Raw genomic sequence first — 20,306 nt, forward strand, 5'->3', positions numbered from 1 at the left:
TCAGTGTGGATGTAGTTTAAGTCACAGCGACGGACTCAAAGTGTCTGTGGTTGAGTTCCGAGTCTCTCACCTTCTTGTTGAGTTTCAGCCATGTGATGTAGCCTTTACTGTCCGTGTACTGCAGGCCAAAGAACCACACCTCCCTCAGTCCCACCGTCTTCACCACCTGAAAGCACACACATACTTCTGTTTTCCCTACTGACTACTTTAAAAACACACACTGACGGTTTTCCAGCTGCCTCCAGTTGTATTTTGTGCATATATTGTGACCCACATAAAGAAGAAAAAGACACTGCGTGAGATGTTTGCTTCTTACAGCAACAAAGGATCTCCACTGGTGTCTGTTTCTGGGGGAGCAGCATGTGGTGGGGGCCATTTCTCAGCTCCACTTGGGTGATGATACGTTGGATTACGACACCAGAGGCCAAATATTGAATTGTGTTATAGTGGACAACAGAAGCAAGTGTGTGCAAGGCTGAGCATTCATCATCCGCATGTGCTGGTTCACGTCTTATAGCAAAATGAGGGAGTCATCATCTGCAGCTCTTAAGGCTTCACAGCATTGGTTTACAACACACACACACACACACACACACACACACACTCACACACAGCAGCCTCACAAGGGGTTGAGAATGCAGTATGCAGAGAAAGCTAAGCAGATGCAGAAAACTCCAAAGGCAGCTTTGAAGTAGATGAGTAGTTCTAATAAGTGGAAGAGATGATTTTTGTAACTTCATATCACTGTCACCGTACAAATCTGGAGTCTTTATTTTTCCTGTAAATTCAATCATGAAATTGTTTCAAATAACTTTTCATCAGATTTGATTCTTTTTTTCTTTCTCTTGTTTGGTAAAAGTGATGAGCACAAACATGTTGAGGGCGACAGCGACAGCTCATGCGAGTGCTTCCTGGTGCGTCCCAGTGTTCCCATCCCCCGCCGGCCTTGTTTGACTCTATTTTACTCAGAAACTTCGCTAACCCTTTCACCACTTCTCTTTGACTGAGTGAGCTCATGGATGAGTGTAGCTCGGGAGCCTCTCTATCAATGAACCCTCTCTTCATTCATCCGATCGCCTACTAATTATGAATGAAACAGTTTCCAGAATTCACTGAAAGCATATTTTTGTTGTTGATTCTTTTTTTGCAGAATGAACGACCGCAGAGTAAACCCCTCACTGCTGGGACACGAATTCCTGGATGGAACCTTAACACACGGCAAACAAATTACGTCAACGAGATCCCATAACACTCAGGTGCACGTGATGAAGCCGATCCCGAGGTGTAAGCATCACATTCAGCATCAGTACCGTATCCCTTGTTACGTTTAAATCAGTAAAGCGATGGAAATCCTACCGTCAAAGGCTTTCACAGACCACATGTACACTGCACCACTGTTAACACAAACAATCATCTATAATCCTACTTATCGGTCAGTGCATGTGTGCGTGCGTGCACACACACACACGCGCGCGCGCGCAAACGCAGTGGGACAGCAAGTGCGTGTATGCAGACTCACAGCTAAAGTAAGCAAACATATGCTGACTCAGCATCCGTGTGAGTGCCTCAGGAAGAAAGGAGAAATGAACTGTAGTGAGTTTGAGTGTATGGGGGGGGGTCAGAGGAGAATAAGAGTGTCTCTCTCAGGACAGTGAATGCAGCATAGACAGAGCACTGGTGTTTGATAGAATTATTACTGCACATCCTTTCAGTAGGGGCCGTGTCAACGTTGCTCTGCAGACACTCACACTTGGATTATTCTGAGCCACCATGGTCCCTCCTGCCCACTCCCTCGCTGGCCTGCCCTCACACTGCCCCGGGTTATCACCCAGTGTGTAAAGGTGACAAAACAAATTAACAAAGGACCCAAATTACAAACAGACATTTCCTCACTGATACCTGATCATAATTAAGCGAGGTTTTGCCTCCACGCAAAGCAACAGAGTTGAACGCCATTTCATTTTTTGTTCAACGTAATGAAAACTGACATTTAGTTTGGTCCATTAAACGCTGATTAAAGCTCCCTTGACCATAAAGTGTATATAAAGATGGATGCCAGCCACCAGGGGGCGCTCCCTGGTGCCCTTCTCAGTCTAAACTATGACGTGACCAGATATAACAGACGTATATGACAGGCCTTTGACTGCAGGCTGTACAACAACAACCAAAAACTCTCTTTGATATTTGCTGTTTGCGTTCCCCTGCAGCACTGAAACCCCTGAAACCTTTACAGCCGGACATGAAACGGGGCTGAAAGCTGCCCTTTCACTTCCCAGACAGTGCACACACACACAGCAGACAAAGAGATCCTTGTCTTATCTGTGCAGAACTAGAACCGACCCAAACCAAGCCAAGCACCTACTGGCACACGCGCACGCACGGAGTGATGTCACGCACAATAAAAGATGTGATTCTCTTCATAGGTCCCAGAGTTCACTTCAAAAGATCAAATGAGAAGTCCTTCACCATCCCGTGCATGTTTTTCCACCCCAGCAGCTGTCGTCTCATCGCGTGTACTCTGTGTGTGTCTGTGTGTGTCTCTTACCTGGTCAAAGAGCTGTTTGCCTGTTGTGTTGGGCTGGATGGCAAACTCCAGCTCAGCGTCCATGGTGGTGACGCGAACATTGATCTATGAAACAAAGAAACCGCAGTCATCGTTACATAATCATCGTCACTCCGTTATAAAGTTAAGAACTTGAAGACACTCAATTACACAAACTGCAGATTGTCATCACTTCTGGAACAGAGAGCGGCCTGTATGTGTATGTATGTATGAGTGGACAAAAGTTGTACTGGGACTTCATTGCAGTGTCGATTTATTTTGAAGAGCTCAACAAACCTGTATTCAGCTGATTATTACAAACAGGCAGAGCAGACACGTAGGAGGATCCACTGGCTATGAACCTTGTGAACTTGTCACAGCTGACAGCGTCAGGCACTCTTCCTGAGTCCAAATGGCAGGGACTGACTGGATAAAATATTGTGAGCTTTTACATCACAGAACCCTGTCCAGAAACTAAATGAGGGGAATGTGGTAGGAAAGGTGCAAAAGAAATTGTGAAATAAATGGCAATACAAAATATGCTAAGGTGCAAATAAAAGACAAACACGCAGAGGTGATGTGAGGGTTGAAGGAAGATGTGAAAGTGCTCATGAGAGCGTCAAAGTCAAAACATTTGACTAATTTACCAAAAAAGAAGAAAGTTGGCGAGCGACAAAGCCAGTGACCTACGGTGACCCTCTACTACAGTTATTGGGACAGCCTGTGCCAGCTGTGTGTGTGTCCACCTATCAGGGTCTATAAATACTCTTCGCACATAGAGCGCACGCACGCACGCACACACACACACACACACACACACACACACACACACACACACACACACACACACACACACACACACACACACACACACACAGTCTGTATTACAGCCAGTGTCCATATAAGGTGCAGGCTGTTTACTCTGCTCATCGTCCTGCCAGGAAGCCACAGAGAGGAGACAGTTTCCACTCCACTTTAATGAGGGATCATCATTTCATTAGAAAACGATGTCACAGTTCAGTTCCAGCTGCTTCTATTTAACCACATGTTAACAGTTATTAAGTTTATCTTTATATATATATATATATACATACGTATATATATGTGTGTGAGTGTGTGTTTGTGAATGAACATATGTGTGTGAATGACGCAAAGATAGGAGAATGGAGAAAAGCGCTATGTAGATGTGACGTAAATTGTAAATTCGTGTAAATTCATTGAAGGACTGTGGTTCTAGACCTGCTCTACCTGTAAAGTGTCATGAGATAACTTCTGTTGTGATTTGGCGCTACACAAATAAAATGGACTTGACTTGACCTGACTAGATGCATGATTAATAGGCGGGGCAATGGCAATGACATGGCGGGCAATGGAATGGACGGCCCTCCCAGTAATCTTCCAGTTTTCCCGACACAGCCTTCCCAGCATGTTCCCTGGATTATTATTAGGTCTTGAGGTGAGAAATTACCAGTGCGGATTTCCCAGGAAATCCACTCTGGTTCCCGTTCATACATGACCTCTTTCTGGCAAAGCGCTGGGCACCTCCAGGAACGGCTGCATGTGTGAGTGAGGCCTCAAATGTTGGACTGATCACTTTCCACAGAGTTCTTAGGCCATGGGAAGGCTGTTCACTGCCTCAGTAAATAGAACACATCACAGATACCACACGGCAACAGGAGGTAATTCAGCTGTGAGCCAGGCAGCTAGCACTATGCTAGCACGATTCAAAGATTCAATGGAGAACAAAATGTTGCATAAGAAGAGTTGTTTCATCAGCGATCCACTGAGATCTCTGTCCCAAATCCACATCGAGGCGTTTCCAGCCCATATGTGCACAAGCTGAACAGCAACAGTCCCTCTCATCCTGTGCTGCGTAGACTGGAAGTGTTGTAAATGAGATCTTTTCTGCTCAGTGCATTCATGACGTTGAGGGGTCTGCAGCAGCTGATGTCAATCAACAGAGCCCCGCCTGCTCTGTCCTCTGACGCATCCTCACAGTTGTCATATTCACTAATTGGTAAACAAACAGATTGAAGCCACTCGGTGTTGCAATTAGATGCCAACTTTAATAAACATAAAAAGCTTCGATTGTTGCTATGGTTGTTCCTAAACAGTCATAACATTAAACCACTTTACTGTAGCTATGCAGTGTCAGTCTATCACCTATCACTTGCCAATCGGAGCGCAGAATTCATCCAGGCCATGATATCAAACTGAGGTGATGAATAAGTTATTCTTTTGGTTTCCTCTCTGCATCAAATTTTCTGTAACATTTATGCTTTTTAAACTGGTGCAACTAAACTCAACTCCATATAGGCGCAAAACTTTGAATTATTCATGGTGATAATAAAATAAATGTTTCATCGCCACTGGGGAGGCAGCAGTGGGGAGGCAGCAGTGGGGTGCAGCGCAGCAGCAAAATTAAAAGAGAACTGTCACAAGAAGGACGCTGGCATAGAGAGGGACTCTGGGAGTTGTGCAGTCGGCTTTCAAAGGCAAACATTTGCATCTGGAAACAAATTCAGGGAGGCCATCACGTCAACTCCTCTGCCACTTTGATACAAAACTACAACAAAAGTTAAGAACACGCGATTAAAACTGAGAAATTAAATCAAGAGGGTGTGTCCAGTCTCGACCAGGAATCAAGTTTCAATAGTCGTGATCTCAGTAATGACCTTTTTGACATGACAAAACGGCGATAGCGTGTTGAGGAGGTGCGTGTTCAAGCTTCAACTCGGTAGAGGAGCCAATAGAAACCAGACGTTTCTAACGGGGGATCCTAGTTGAGGCCCGAGGTAGGAGTGTGGGCCTGCACGTGTGCCCACGCGTTAACTACACATTTAGTAATTTATTTTATAATATCACAGTATAAAGTGCAAACAAAAATAAATGAAATAAGCTTTTTTATGCAGGTTCCAGGTTCGAGTCTCGGCTCAGGCGTGTCCATGTTCTCCCTGTTCCTGCTGGGTTCTCTCTGGTACTCCAGCTTCCTCCACAGTCCAAAGACATCAAGAGGGACCAGGTTAATCCAGACTCTAAATTGACCGTAGGTGTGACTGTGAGAGCCAATGGTTGTTCGTCTCTGAATGTTGGCCCTGTGATGGACTGGCGACCTGTCCAGGGGGAACCCCGCCTCTCACCCGTAGATGCTGGGATAGGCTCCACCCCCCGCGACCCTTAACAGGAATAAGTGGAAGACGATGAATGAATGAAGCTTCTTTATGCAAACTATTTCGATGATAAAACTGTGCAAGACTTAAAACGCGCAGCAGTCTAGTTGGTCGTTTCAGCCGTGTTGCGTTTTGTTAACTTTTGTTATCTGCTGACGAGGTCATTGTCTCTCTGTGTGATTTCCACGTGCAGATGGAGAATATTTGTGCACAAACTGTGCACTTTTCTGTCTGTTTTTACAAACGGGGGTCAGCAGATCATGTTTTATTTAGAAAACTGACCAGATTGGGTGGCGTGGCTCAGAGGTAGAGGGACCGTCTAGCAACTGAAGGGTCGCTGGTTCGATCCCCACTTCCCCCCGTGACCATGTACCAGTATACTTGAGCAAGATACTGAACCCCTAATTGCTCCTGTTGGCCCTGCGACGGACTGGCGACCCGCCCAGGTTGAACCCTGCCTCTCACCCAATGTCAGCTGGGATAGGCCACGCCCCTGAAAACCAAACTTGCATCTTTATGTTATCTGGGGCCTGTTCAGATTAGGGATGCAAAACGGAACAGTTAAAAAAAAAAAAATTTAAAAAAAAAAAAAAATATATATATATATATATATATATATAAAACCCTTCAATACTCTACTCAATTTGAATACGTGAACCTTTGGGTTCCACAAGAAAACAGAAGTTGTGTATTCAATGCATTTGCAGGGTGCACACACACTCTTATAAATTGACAATCACACATTTGTCTGAGTTTGGATCCCTGTCACTTCCTGTTGTTGGAAGCAGAATACATGACAAAGAGCTGCTGTGGCACTGCTTGCTGCAGTGAGCAGCTGCACTGAGACCAGCTGTCCTACAGTAACCCTGACTGAGACCGAGAGACCAACCCAAGATCTCAGCAGGTAGCAGCGGTACAGTAGCAACTGGCAACCTACCACAGGGATGCAACTGCTGCCATATCAGAATGTGTGTGTGTGTGTGTGTGTGTGTGTGTGTGTGTGTGTGTGTGTGTGTGTGTGTGTGAAAGCAGGCAAGAGAGAGAGCAGGAGCGAGAGAGAAATGCCTGAGGTAAAAACAGAGCATCAGTCAGACAACACAAGACTCTCCGACCTGAAAAGGTATACACAATAGAACCCCCCAACCATGCATGTGTGCATCACACACGCACACACACACACACACACACACACACACACACACACACACTGCTCTGCAGACAAAAGTGAAAACCCCCAACACGGCCTTCTCCTTTGTACAGACACGTGGTGCAAACACATTTTAACAATAGACTACAGCTGATACAGAATCTGGAATATCGCCTGACAAGATCAGCCTCAGCATGAAACCAAAGCACTGAGATTCCAGTCATTGTTCATGTTTTCTGCGGTACATGGACAGACTGGAGCCTGTGTACTGGCTTCCACCTCAATGTGAGGAGGATCTTTTGAAAGTTCACCAAAAAAAAAGGAATGCAAATTAGGTATGTTTCCATCTGGCAGTTGGAGCAGATAAACATCATCAGTATTATCAGTAGATGGCGCTAAAGGCAACGCACCTTAACAGGGCTGTAATAACAAGTGGAAGAAGTAGAGGTTACAACCTGGAAACAAAACAAGTAGTCACTCTGGCATCATACATATTATTACGCTAAATTTCCTCATGGGGAGACCAAGGAATATTCTGGTCATGTTGAGGCGCGTTATGAAGAAACTAGAAAGACGCCATCAGGGGGAGCAGCCATCACAAGTTCAATACTCGCTACCTCAGAACTTATTCATCAAACGTCGTTCCATCTCCCGGTTCGCACGATGTCAAAAACGACCTCAAGTGAAAGTGGAACCTTTTGTTTTTGTGCATTAGAAGATTTTCTTTTGAATTTTAGCGTTTCTGTCCCTCTTTTCCAATGTGGTACTAAAAAATACACATAAAAACTGTGATGGAAACCCAGTTTGTGTCATCCCAGACTTACTGAAGTAATCATAGTGACTTACTGAAGTTCCTGTGCAGAGCTGCAAATATGTAACAATATTTATCATGGGTATCATCTTTGGATAGTTATCCCCTCCCATCTAATTGAAGTGAAAGCTGGTGCAAACGACTCATGCTCTGTGAGCTCTCAATGCCTCATCAACCTTCTTCTTGAGGCAAGCAGCAGGTTAGCAGCAACCAGACATGGTGGTGATGGAAAAGAGGAGCAGTAGAGACTTGCAATGATTTCTGCAGCAATCCTGAGAGACAGAGGAATTCAATCTACCAAGGGCTTGTGGAAGGACTGCTGTGTGGTAAGGCAACCACGTGTGCCTCTGAGTGTACATGGGAATGCATCCATCTGTTGGCTTTACACAGTATGGTCATTCTTGTATGTACACATCACTTCATGCCATGTCTGTGTTCTGGCTGATAAGGTTTCCACAGCAACGCCCTTTTAGGGTTGGGTCAACAGAGCTACCGCCTGCACCAGCACCCCGGTTGCAGTTTACTGTCAAGATTGTCCAAACTCATAACAAACTCATAACGTACTGGATGTGGTGCTGATTTTAAACAAGGGAACGACGATATAACGTTTAATATGGCCAGAATAAATCGCTGTTTTTCTTATTACGATGAAAACTTGAGCTGACCTTGTGGATCTGAAACGTGTTACTGTCAGTCCTGGTCAGGACTGTGCCAGGTGTACGGCCTCTGCAGTAGAGATGCTCTGGGCAGAAGAGCGGGTAGACACCTGAGGTCATTATGCTTGAATCAAGTCCTGATCCTCCCACAACTAGACTGAGTGTTTGCCAGAGAGCCACGGGAAAAGAACAACAAAACCATCACCCGGCCCGGCCTTCGACTCCCGGCCCACAAGCACGGGACGTACGTGGGAAGTCTTCTCTTATCTTGACCTTTGACCACCAAAACCTTTTCAGTTCATCCTCAAGTTCATTGCGCTGAATACTTTCTGAAGGAGGCAGACCATGAAATGAGCAACACTTCAAAGAAAACGTGGTTGATGGTGATGGTTTTTGTCTTTGCTTGCAGAAACTAGAACATGAGCTGGAACACTGAAGTGTGTGGGCCTCTGCTGGGGGAAGATTGACACAGAGAATCTTTCAGAACAGGTCCTTCAGCTGACCGCTTTGATTGGAGGATTTGAGGAAGGGATGAGGAAAAATGAAAGGTGAAGAATTTCCTTTTTTTGTTTTGGTCATGCGCTTCGAGAAACAGGTGTAAATGTCGGGAAAAAAGAGTCGGACCAATTCAGCAGAGGTTTTTTCCAGCCTTGGTAACAAAGAACTTCTTTCTCTTGTAACCCATAAACACAGTGTAGCTGTCAGGATGAGGACAGAAGAGATGGTGCTAAAAACCGCATCTGTTCAGAAGGAAAAAAATAAATAACACCATCTTGGAGGAGGTGGCCTCTTGTTGACTTTCTTCTCAGCATTTGAATTTTCCTCTCAGAGTACAAAATTACGAATATACTCTCCCTCTTCTGATTCAATTCGACTTAATTCTCGACATTTTGTCTTTTTTCCTCGACATTTCGAGCTTTTTTTTGCGGGGGGGTGGGGGTGTGATGAAACAAATCTTCCTTCCCTCACTTTTTCTTCTTCGCCAGCCCTCATCATCCTTCATGGAGCCTGCTGCTGCTGCTGCTGCTGCTGCTGCTGCTGCTGCTGCTCAAGGCCGAGTGGCATTTGTCTCGTTTTGTGCCACAGAGAAGCATCTCGACCAGATTTATTCATGTAAGAGCAGAACAAAGAGGCAGCACCATTGGTTGCGATAGTGATATCAGTAATACTCACACAACTACTAATACACGTACTGAACAACAAAGTAGCTGCAGTATACAGTACAGACTTACAACTGTTTTAATACAAACTGAAAGGTGCAGCTCTAATCAGCTTCTGTGCGAGCGGCCGAGTGCACCTTTAATCTGCGTCGTGTTCTGTGCTTAATCGATGTTGGCGTTTACGTTCCGACACCAAACTTTCCTCCCCAATACAGATTCACATACTTGAAGATCAAGTACGTGAATCTGTATTGTACTTGATCTTCAAGTATCTGCAGATACTGAGCAACAATCTGATACTGGCACATTAAAACCATTTATATACTTTAACATTTGCAATAGCTGTAAACTACCAACCCTGCATTGATGTGATAATATCACCATCCCTTGTAAAAAAAAAAACACATACAGAGAATTAACGCCATGGAGTGACTGTCTCGTTTTGAAGGCAGTCATGCATGAAAATACAACACAAATCTTGGAATAAATGACATCCCCTCGAGCGAACTCTCAGGGAAGCCACACGGACAAATTGAAGATTTCTATACTTTTATTGTCAAAGATGAAGACGCGAAAAGAATTGAGGGAAAAAAAAGGAGGATGCTTAACAAAAGGCAGTCTGTGGAATTCATTGCATCGTGTTTGCTGCTTGAACTCGCCGTGTTCGTCGGCGTTCCGTGTGTCTTCAAACGCTTGACAAGTTTGCTGGTGTTGAACCTCAACAGGTTGGTGCCATCCCTCCAAACTAAACCTCACACACTGAACACGTCGCTTTTTTACTGCTGGGACTTTCTTATGAAAAGCACTCCCACACGGCTGACTTGGTTCTTGGTGCTCTTCAACAGCGATGTGCTGCTCCTGATTTTAAGGCAGCAAACACAGTTAAAACAGTACTTGCAAAGGCGACCTCCTGCGTTGGTTTTTAGAGCGGTAAAGACTTCCCCCGCTGGTTTTGAAAGCTAAGCAGAGCTAGCAGAGCTAATGGGGAGTGTTTTTTCCTTCTGATAAAAATGTGTTATCGGATTGGCATGGACTCAAGTAATCGATGTTTGCGATGCCAGAATTGTTCACCACAATCTGCAGCATATCAATACTAGTATAGGTCGGAACAGCTCTAGTTCATTTACTAGATCATAGAAACTAATATAACAGTTAACCTGGTGCTCTTTTTGTGTGTCAGGGATGATGCACTCTCCAATTTAGTCTATTTTTCTTCTTAGAAATATTCAGTTCAAGTTATTTTCAAATACATTGATGTACTTGATATTACATTTTCTGCAGTGATTCTTGCTAAAGCTGTTTATGCTGCAGTCCATGTGGCTCTTAACTATGTCAAAAACAATTTTGATGGCATTGCAATCGAATGGTAATTGACACCATACATTTACACCCGATAACAATATAATATTCAAGTCTCTGGTGACCTCACTGAGATCCAATTGTGATCTTTCCCACACAGCCAAACATGCAGTCTTCTTGTCATGGATGTCTGCAGAAGAACATCCAGCAGCAGGCTACACCCTCACCTCGTTTCCAGTGCAGTGCAAGAACATTAAAAGAAAAAAATGACAACCACTGGTTCTCCCAGCCACGCCTACGGTCAATTTAGAGTCTGGATTAACCTGGTCCCTCTTGATGTCTTTGGACTGTGGAGGAAGCTGGAGTACCAGAGAGAACCCAGCAGGAACAGGGAGAACATGGAGACTCACCCAGAAAGACCCCGTGCTGCAGCCGGGGCTGGAACCCAGGACCTTCTTGCTGGGAGGGGACAGTGCTGACCACCGGGCCACCCAAGATTCATTCCTATTCATGCTTTTGTTTAAAGAGGTAAGACTGCTTCCCAGACCTCCTTCAAAGGTTGTCTGGTAGATCAGATCAGAATCCAACCTCAGTGTGTCTGCATTTACAACTTGTCTCCTCATGCGCTCAAAAAGTGACTTTGATGGACTGCTACCCAACAATCTGGAATCCCGTCAGTGTCCCACCTCATCCTGACTGAAGAAGCTGAACATCATTTGATGACTTTATGGTCTCTGCAACAAATTACCCAGCTACACGGGGGGACAACGACCAGAAACTTTAAAGAGACTGTGCAGCCTCTATAATCAGAGAGATCCTGTTACTGAATATTCTAATTAAGATACAAGTATACAGTATTAGGGGTACAGCTGGTGTAATTACCGTGTTTCCCTGGGAAAGCTGTGTACCCCGTGATTTTTGAGCAGCACTTCTATTCAAATCCTTGCTCACGGGGCTCGGTGTCTGTCAGTTCAGTTGGTTGTGTTTACCAGCAGCCTGTAGTACATCCCTGTGATTCATAACAAGTAGTGACAGCTAAATAGCAAGCCTGCATGTGCAGGCTGAGGCCTCCCACACAGTACAGCCCACCTGTTGACACTGGCTGGCGTGAAACAGCCAGACATCCATAACTGAAAACTGTGAGTAGCTACGCTGGTTTGCCGACTGTTCCAGTCAACCAGGGCCACCCCGCCACAGTCACCTCAGCTTTACTCGCTTTCACATCACCACCCCCACTTTCCACTCATCTCCTTAACGTTTCCTCTGAGACACTCCAGTGTCCTCCTCCACTCTTTCACTCTCCACCTCTCCTCCTTTCTTCTTCCAAACCTCTATCCCCTCTCTGATGACTTGGTTCTTTTCCAGTAACCCTCATGCACAATACTTGGGTGCCGATTTCATCAGTCACAATTCTTTAGAACTACAGCAACTGTGTATCAGTGTCAGAATTTATTTTGATTTTTGACACTTCAACATTAGTTCAAGTTGATTCACACACGAAATCATTCTAGATGACTTTCACAAGTTGGGCCACATGTTTTGTGTGTGTGTGTGTGTGTGTGTGTGTGTGTGTGTGTGTGTGTGTGTGTGTGTATACACATATACACTTTTTTAATTATTTGTTTTCTTACAATTGTTGTCTCTTGCTTCTAAACGTTGTGTGATGTCAAACTCAACCATACTTAAAAATTAACAAAATATCCACAACAAACGATGCTACTTGGTGTGTGAGTTGGTGAAGTACACAGCTTGAGTGTAAATGTACAGCAGGGCAGTGACTGTGCTCTCCAGCATTCCAGGTCAAAGTCGCCATCAGACGTTAGCCTGACACGGAATTCTAGTCACCTGACGTCAAAACTTACGTTCAACCAAATGTCAAAGTCTCAGCAGCGTCAGCGAGCAGCTGGGGGCCTGCTATTTATCAGTCATGCTTTCTCTTCATTCTAACAGGATTAGTGCCCCCCCCCGCTGGTGTATTCAAATGTCATGTATTAAGGTCATATGTTAGAGGACCCGTACATCAGCGCGGCGTCAAGCCACCTTGGTGGTCCTGGAACTGAGGCTGGAAGCATAAAAAGATCAGAATTACGTAGCGCTCAGACGGCTGCTGATAGACAGGACTTCAAGTCTCACACACAGCTCTGACTTCATCGCCTCAGTGAGATTGAAATGGTATTCTTGCTCAAGCCATCACAAATATTTAGGAATCAATTAATTCATGTATTGTGTAAGGCTGTAACAGTCTCTGACTGATTCCACACGACTAAAACGATACACAACATTAAAATGTATAAAGGACAATGGTTACGGAGGAAAAAAGAAAGTATCGTGACTTCTTTAAGCTGTGATTTGTTCCTGAATTGATAGATGGAAACCAGCTGGGATTCAGTCGCTTCGTGCTTGCTTTAAGACGTGTTCTGCCACAACTTAAAACTCCTTCAGGCAAGTTTGAGGAAGCTAAGAAGGGAAAGTGGCTAAAGCTGGTGGGCAGAGCTCGGCGCAAAGAAGTGGCCTGCAGCCTCTCCGCTCCTTCGTGGCTGCTGCAGTCAGCTGCTTCTGTTTGATAAATGAGAGCAATGTCACACACAGCTGGACACGCAGCAACTCATTATCAGAAGAACTGTATTTGTTCCTCTTTCCAGGAGAACATTTTAGTTAGTTATTTATGGATATAGAGTTGGTGAGGTAAGAAAAGACCCAGTCACCTGGTGCAGTGTGGGGGAAACCGTTTAAAATAACAGTTTCAGCCGTATTCAGACCAGCGCCTAACTGAGGACACAGGTAGTGACAAGCGGGGAGCGTTTAGCCGCGAAGCAGCCGATGTTTCCCTCAGAAGTTACGCGAGAGGAAGAAAAAGTTTTAAAAGAATGTGAATCTTAGACATTCACCAGTAGGAGTGGGAATCTTTAGGCAGCAGCCAACCCGAGATTTGATTGGAATCTGGATTGGAATTCAGAAGGCTGTAATTCCACGGTAAAATGTTGACAGATGAACCTTGATGCTAACTTTTTTTTAAATTTTAGATGATGTTTTTTCCTTTTTTCTGGGACTACTTGCCGCTATTGAAACATGGTGTGACTAGGAGGAGGGTTACACGCCACGACTATCATAACTGATCATTTCTCTCTGATATCTACTGACCTGCTGCTCTTGAAGTATGCGTGCAGGCCGCATGGACACTTCGGTGAACATGCTGAATCCAGCAGTCCGGGCCAGCTCAAAACGCTACGACGCTTGATAACGCCATATTCGCTTTAACCTTCTGCTTTGCTTAATGGATGGCGGCTGCACTTAGCTCAGTGACCATGAAAGCTGCGGAGAAGCAGGAGAGTGAAAGCACAGAGCTGCATTCACACACGTGCTGCCAGTTCTGTCAAGAATTGTCTTTTAAATCCTTTCACTTTTTGAATCAAGAAATTGTGCTTGAGAGAGGAGTGCGATGCGTGGAAGAATCAAGTCCCCCCCCAAAGTCTCCACTTGCTGGATGTTTAGATAAGCAGCTGTTTGCTAACAGGTTCCTAAACGTGCAGGTGAATCTGGTTCCACTTCATCACAAAGCTGTCGGGAGGCGCTCCAGGTCACTTGGCTCAACCATTCCCTTCTCCTGCTTTCTAAAACTACCCATGTGTCCACATGAGGTACCTTTGGTCATATTGTGCAGTTGCGTAAATCAATTGTTATAAATAATACTGACCAACTAGAGCCTTAGAAATTGTTCACCATGGTGGTTTAACACACGTTCACGGCAGAAGAGGTGGGGGAGCGGTGAACTTCACACTCTCCCTCTAATTAGATTTAGCGACTTGGATAATTCCCATTATGTAAATGAAAATGGCCCTCTGAAATATTTAAAGCCTTCAGCGCAGGCTTGCACCTTGCAACCCCCCCGGGACCTCCCCCCACCGGCACACCATCATCAGGATGAGCAACATGTGCAACACGCAGCGATAAATCAATAATGTAGAATGTCTCACTGCATCTCACACCCTCGATTAACAAGCCTAAAGGATGTATGCGCGTACACACACACACACACACACACACACACACACACACACACACACACACACACACACACACACACACACACACACACACACACACACACCACTGACCCAAACATATTGGAAATCAATAGGTCTTTTAAGAATCCTCCAGCAACATTTAACCCTCCAGGGTGTGGTGAAAGATTTTGGTCCTCTTTTGTCTGTGCGCTTGCACCTTCTTTCATTCTCCCGTGTTTCCTGTCTTTGTCTTGTCGCTCTGGTCTACAGGAATCAAACACTTGGCACCAGCAGGCCCGAACACTTCAATACCCTCATCAAATCTGCTGCTGTTGTCAAAACATCTCCAGATGAATTAAACAAAAAGAAATCAGGTCTCATATCAGCTTCTTAATAAAAAAACTTCAAAGGTGCCACAGGACGGATCGTACGCCGCGGTCTCCAGAGCTCTGTCCTATTTCACGTGTCATGCACTACTCAAATACACGTCTAAGGCTTTTTCCCAGCTTGGTTGTTGAATGCAAAGAGATCAGAACAAATGAGGAAATGCAAATGTGTCTAGAGCCCATGTTTACGCGTGCATGGCCTTCCAGCCTGATTGATTGCTCCCCTTGACATCTGACCCTGCAGAGAGCAGGATTTCTGGCACTTTCAGAGGGACGCCACCTGACTCGGTTTCAATTTCCTCCTCACTGATATCGAACTTTTTTGTTCACTGAGACACTGATGACGTTTTGAAGAATTAATCAGTCATAATCGTACTGCCAACCGTTTTGACAATGAGTGAATTCAGTCTTTTTTCAAGCAACAATGTTAAACTTTTGCTGCTTCCAGACTTGGACGGACAGGGGAAGAAATTTGATTGCGTCACTTTGAGGGCTGGAAAGTTGTGACAAGCATTTTTCAGATTTTTCCCAACACTTTATTGACTACGCAGTTCAGCAACTAATCATGAAAATAAGCTTTCTTTTCACTTTTATTACTGATGACATGTTTTGGGACGGTCACCGTTTGGCTGATGCAGGACAGATTTCTTCTAAGTTGAAGGGATCAGTGCTGACAACAGTTTCCCAGTCGCAGGAATCAACTTGTGGTGATGGTGGCAGGCAGCAGGGCTGTGTGATACGAGATAAAGGATGATAGACGACACCACTAATTACGTCTAGAATTGTGCTGTTTTATGTCTTTGGATGACGCTCTAAATCCCAAGAACACAACTGCAGACTCCTGCCACACAAAAACTGCAGTAAATTTGTGACCGTAGTGTCAGTCTGGGTCAGTAACTGCAGGACTGGCATCCACAGGCACTGAACGAAAACGGGAGAAGAAGAGGAAAGACATCAACTCAAAAAGGAAGGTAAAATGTTCCAGAGCTAACATGTTGCTTTCAGTACATCAAAATAAGTATTCTCTCAAAGAAATAATTCAAATACAGACGATGTACTTCAATTGAACTGCAGTATTCAAAGGGAAAAGCACTGGATGTAGACAACAGGTTCGACAAAACCCACCAAAGCACATTTCTCTGGGGATTTTGCACGTTGGAGAAAGCTCTTTTGTTTCCCATCAAAGATAAAAATAAGGGTTGAGAAAATATCGAGTTCCCCCCCCCCTTTTTTTTTTTGTCTGACATCGCAATACAGGGTTTTGAAATACTTGTTCAGCCTGGTGAAACGTGAGATTACAGAGGAGGGTGTTTAGTGGCATTTTCTCTTTTAATGTGATTAAATTACCTCCTAATTGTCCGGCGACATTCACCCGCTAGCCCCCTGGTACCACCCTGCTTTGAACAACATGAAAGAACGGCATACCAAGGGACACCCATGTAGTCAAGGGAGTGTGTACAAGTACACCACTACAACTCGGCCTTAAAGGAAGGTACGCTCCTGACCAAATTCACTTTTTAATGGCCTGCCTGGGATCGCTGGTGCTTCACATTTAGTGTTTCTTTGTAGCTCGACAAAGTCTGTATGAGATCTTTCTGGCTGTAGTGGGTGGTTTGCTTGCTAAATTGTGTGTGTTTTTATCTCTTCTTCTACTCCTTCAGATCTTCAACGCTGAAGGCTGAAGGAGCCGAGGTATCCTACTTGTCCAGTGTTTATCAACCCTGCAGGGGCCACTCAGCTTTAGCTTCCCAGCCTGTGTGACACTGAAGTGTTTTCACGGTAAAAACTGACACGTAATGCACGGAGCAGGCAGTGAAAGGGCCGGTGTGTTTGGTGCCAGGCCTCAGGTCAAAGCATGCAGCCTAATGTAACCAGAGTGGGAGTTTCCCTTGAGGGCAGCTTGGGTGTCGTTTTCCTAGACTGGATATGAACAAAGTACCTGCCACTCATTGCTCCCTTAAATCGTCTCCCCTTGGTTTTTCTCCCCTGCAGAAGTTTTAATAATCTCTCTTTTCCGTCTCACTCCCTTCAGAGATTACATTCAGAGGACTCTTTGAAGGGTTAATGCAGACAAATCAGTTTACGAAGGGAAAACCCTAAATGTGATATTCCTTCAGCTGCTGTGTATATAAAGCAAGCATCTTTATCACGTCAAGAAAGAGGACAGATTTATCTTTGTTGAATGCTCCTTGTTTGAGGAGACCCAGTGATACTGATCTTTTTTTTTTTATTTCCTCTTTGATCAATGCTGATATTTGAAGACTCGTATAATTTGAAACAACCAGCCATCAGATGATTTGATGTTAACTTCTTAAGCAGAGACCAAGTGATACTGGATTTTTGGTTTGTTGCTGTCAGTCAGGTACTGTCACGTTACGTCCACAGGAGAAACCACTGACTGGGGCGCCATGTTTCTCTTTTTGGAGTCGATGAATATTTTTATTGGTTAGTCATATTGGCGATAATTTGAAGCCAGATGCTTTTTTTTAAAAGCCAATATCAGCCAATAAATATCACACATCCTTACTTATAAATGTGAGTAAATTAAAATTTAGCTCAACCGATAGGGAAGTAGCCACAAGGTTAGCAAGCAGTTTGACTGAAGAACCAACGTTCAAGGCACGAGCGTATGAGACTCGTTCGACAATCCCTCGACCCAACTTGTTTGAAATCCATCTCTTTTTTGGTTTTAATCATTCACCTCCCCTTTCCGTTTCATCACATTCTCTCTTCATCTTCAATCCATCCCTCACCCCTTTCCAGGAATTAGACCTGGCCTAATTCCCCATTACTAAGATTGATGGACCACGGCACAATCACTGGCAGCTGTAGATTCCCTCTATTGGCAGCCAGCCTGCGCAGGCAGTGGGATTATAAACTACAAGCTTACTTCTGTCGTTTTCACTGACCTCTTTTAGCCTATTTTTAGTTGAATGGGGTTGCTTACATATGTTTTTCACATTTCCTTTGTTTTCTACCCACTGAATCCTAGCATCTGTGGATGCTACCATTTCCAAGTCTCCTCCAATAATTTGACCGTGATGATGGTTGTGGTTCTGATTTGTTATTTTGTGATACTATTATTCCTACTACTAATAAACCACTAGGGGTGAGTATTGGCAAGAATCTGGCGATACGATACGTATCACGATACAGGGGTAACGATATGATATATTGCGATATATTGCGATGCTGTAGGAACAACGACATATTGAGTTTCTTTAAAATAATTTGATGGTGGGAAAACTGTCATAGCACACACAATGCTGTTACACGCTTAACATCAGCTTACTGAATTCGAACAGAGGGATCTATATTTGTATTTCACAAGAGAAGAAATACAAGGATTTGCCGGATTTTTTGGATAAACAAATGAAAAAAATAAATTAATAGATTTCTTGTCTGTTAAAAGGTTATCCCTTAACTGTAAAAAGCAGGTTCAAATTTCTGAAGCTGAAAAAGAAAATGCAAAGTCACCGGAACATCTGCTCTTTATGTGCAGGCTTAAGAAATTAATATCTGCCTTTCAGTAAAAGTCTCACACACTTGCAAATATATGCAGTCCCTGTATAATCTAACATAATACTTTTTGGGGGATTTATTTTATTGGCTCTTTGGGCTAATCTCGGGGATATAACGAGGCTCCAGTGTTGTCGTCATATTAAGGAATCCCTCATTCTCCACAACACTCAGAGGGCGCATGTCTTTACAAATAAAAGAAAGTACTGACTGTGTTATCTTGGTTGCGTGAGTCGAGGTCGCTGGTAGTCCTGAAAAGTTGAATAGTTCGTTGAGCAGAATCCACTCGTTTCACGTTAACCTGTAATGCTACGTTGTCATGGTGTCTCGCAACATGTGATCGTAAATTTGTGGTATTGCCCGAGTACTTGACTCTGGCGTTGCAGAGTTTACCGACCGCATGGCTCTTGTCAAAGTCGCAACTGCCTTCCTTTGTTTTGAAACCAAAATATGCCCAAGCACCAGCTTTAAAAGCTGCTGGAGCTGGCTGGAGCCTCTCGTCCTCAGCCATCGCCGGTGAACTGTGCTAATTTAGCGGTTAGCATGCAGTTTGCTGGCGCTCTCGCGGGATCACGCAGAATGTCATTGCTCCTTTGGCGCGGAGGACGTAATGACTGGGCGGCATGGCTCAGGGGTAGAGTGGCCGTCTAGCAACCAAAGGGTCTCTGGTTCGATCCTCAACCCTGGTGACCATGTCCAAGTGTCCTTGAGCAAGATACTGAACCCATAATTGCTCCTGATGAGTAGGTTGGCGCCTTGCATGGTAGCCTCCACCATCAGTGTGTGAGTGTGTGTGTGAACGGGTGAATGAGACGACACTGTAAAGAGCTTTGAGTGCCGCTAAGGTAGAGAAGCGCTCTATAAAATTGAGTCCATTTAGCATTTACTGCTGCCAATTAGCGGCCAGTGGTTTAATTACAACACAAAAATGAACAAACGCCGTGAATATTTGCATGTTAAATGTTAATAAATAAATCAATACAGTGCTGTTAAATATCGATACGGTATCGTCAAATAAAATATTGTGATATTTGAGTGTATCGATATTTTCTTACACCCCTATAAACTACTACAGAAAATGTGGACAGTACCATTTGTATAGCTATTGATAGAACTGATAGAACCTGGTGATTTACAAAAAATAGGAATCAGTCTGGCCCAATACAAGTTTGTTAAAATCAGGGTCCTCCACTTGATCAGCCGACACTGTTCTTGATCAATACTGATTGGCCGCAAATGAATAACATAAAAAGTCACTGTACATGTGAAAGGACACAAAGGCCGAGAAATCTGTGTGACCCCATGTCAAACGTACTGAAGATGATTGGATATTGAAGCCACTCAGACAACAAGCAGAGAATCTGGGAGTCTGGAGAATCTCACCCAACTGTCTGCATTAGTAGTCAGAGTGAATCACTTTTCACATCGCTGAACGAAAATCAACTGAGGAACAGACTGAATGCAAAGACAGTTCCTGCTACAGTCTGAATTAAAAGTCATGTTAGCTCCTGTTCTGTCACGTCATGTTACAACAAGTCCCTCTCACGCACGGACCGTATTGGTTGCCAGCAGATCCGTGTATGCTGTGAAATCATGTTCCAGTAGCTGTACA

At 44.3% G+C, this 20,306-nt stretch overlaps 1 protein-coding gene across 2 annotated transcripts in view; it reads right to left on the reverse strand.

Moving 5' to 3' along the window:
- Positions 1 to 20,306, reverse strand: part of LOC147252561 (radixin) — a 47,996-nt gene that overhangs the window by 16,411 nt on the left and 11,279 nt on the right. For both annotated transcript variants that reach the window (XM_086220905.1, XM_086220906.1), the window contains exons 3-4: positions 2,546 to 2,629; positions 71 to 166 (exon numbers count right to left, since the gene is read on the reverse strand). In XM_086220905.1, the coding sequence (XP_086077031.1) occupies positions 71 to 166; positions 2,546 to 2,629 (180 nt within the window). The remainder of the gene's footprint in view (positions 1 to 70; positions 167 to 2,545; positions 2,630 to 20,306) is intronic.

This window comes from Aulostomus chinensis, chromosome 12 (assembly GCF_037954235.1).
Source record: "Aulostomus chinensis isolate RoL2024-O1b breed Wild chromosome 12, RoL_Achi_v1.0, whole genome shotgun sequence".
Lineage (NCBI taxonomy): Eukaryota > Metazoa > Chordata > Actinopteri > Syngnathiformes > Aulostomidae > Aulostomus > Aulostomus chinensis.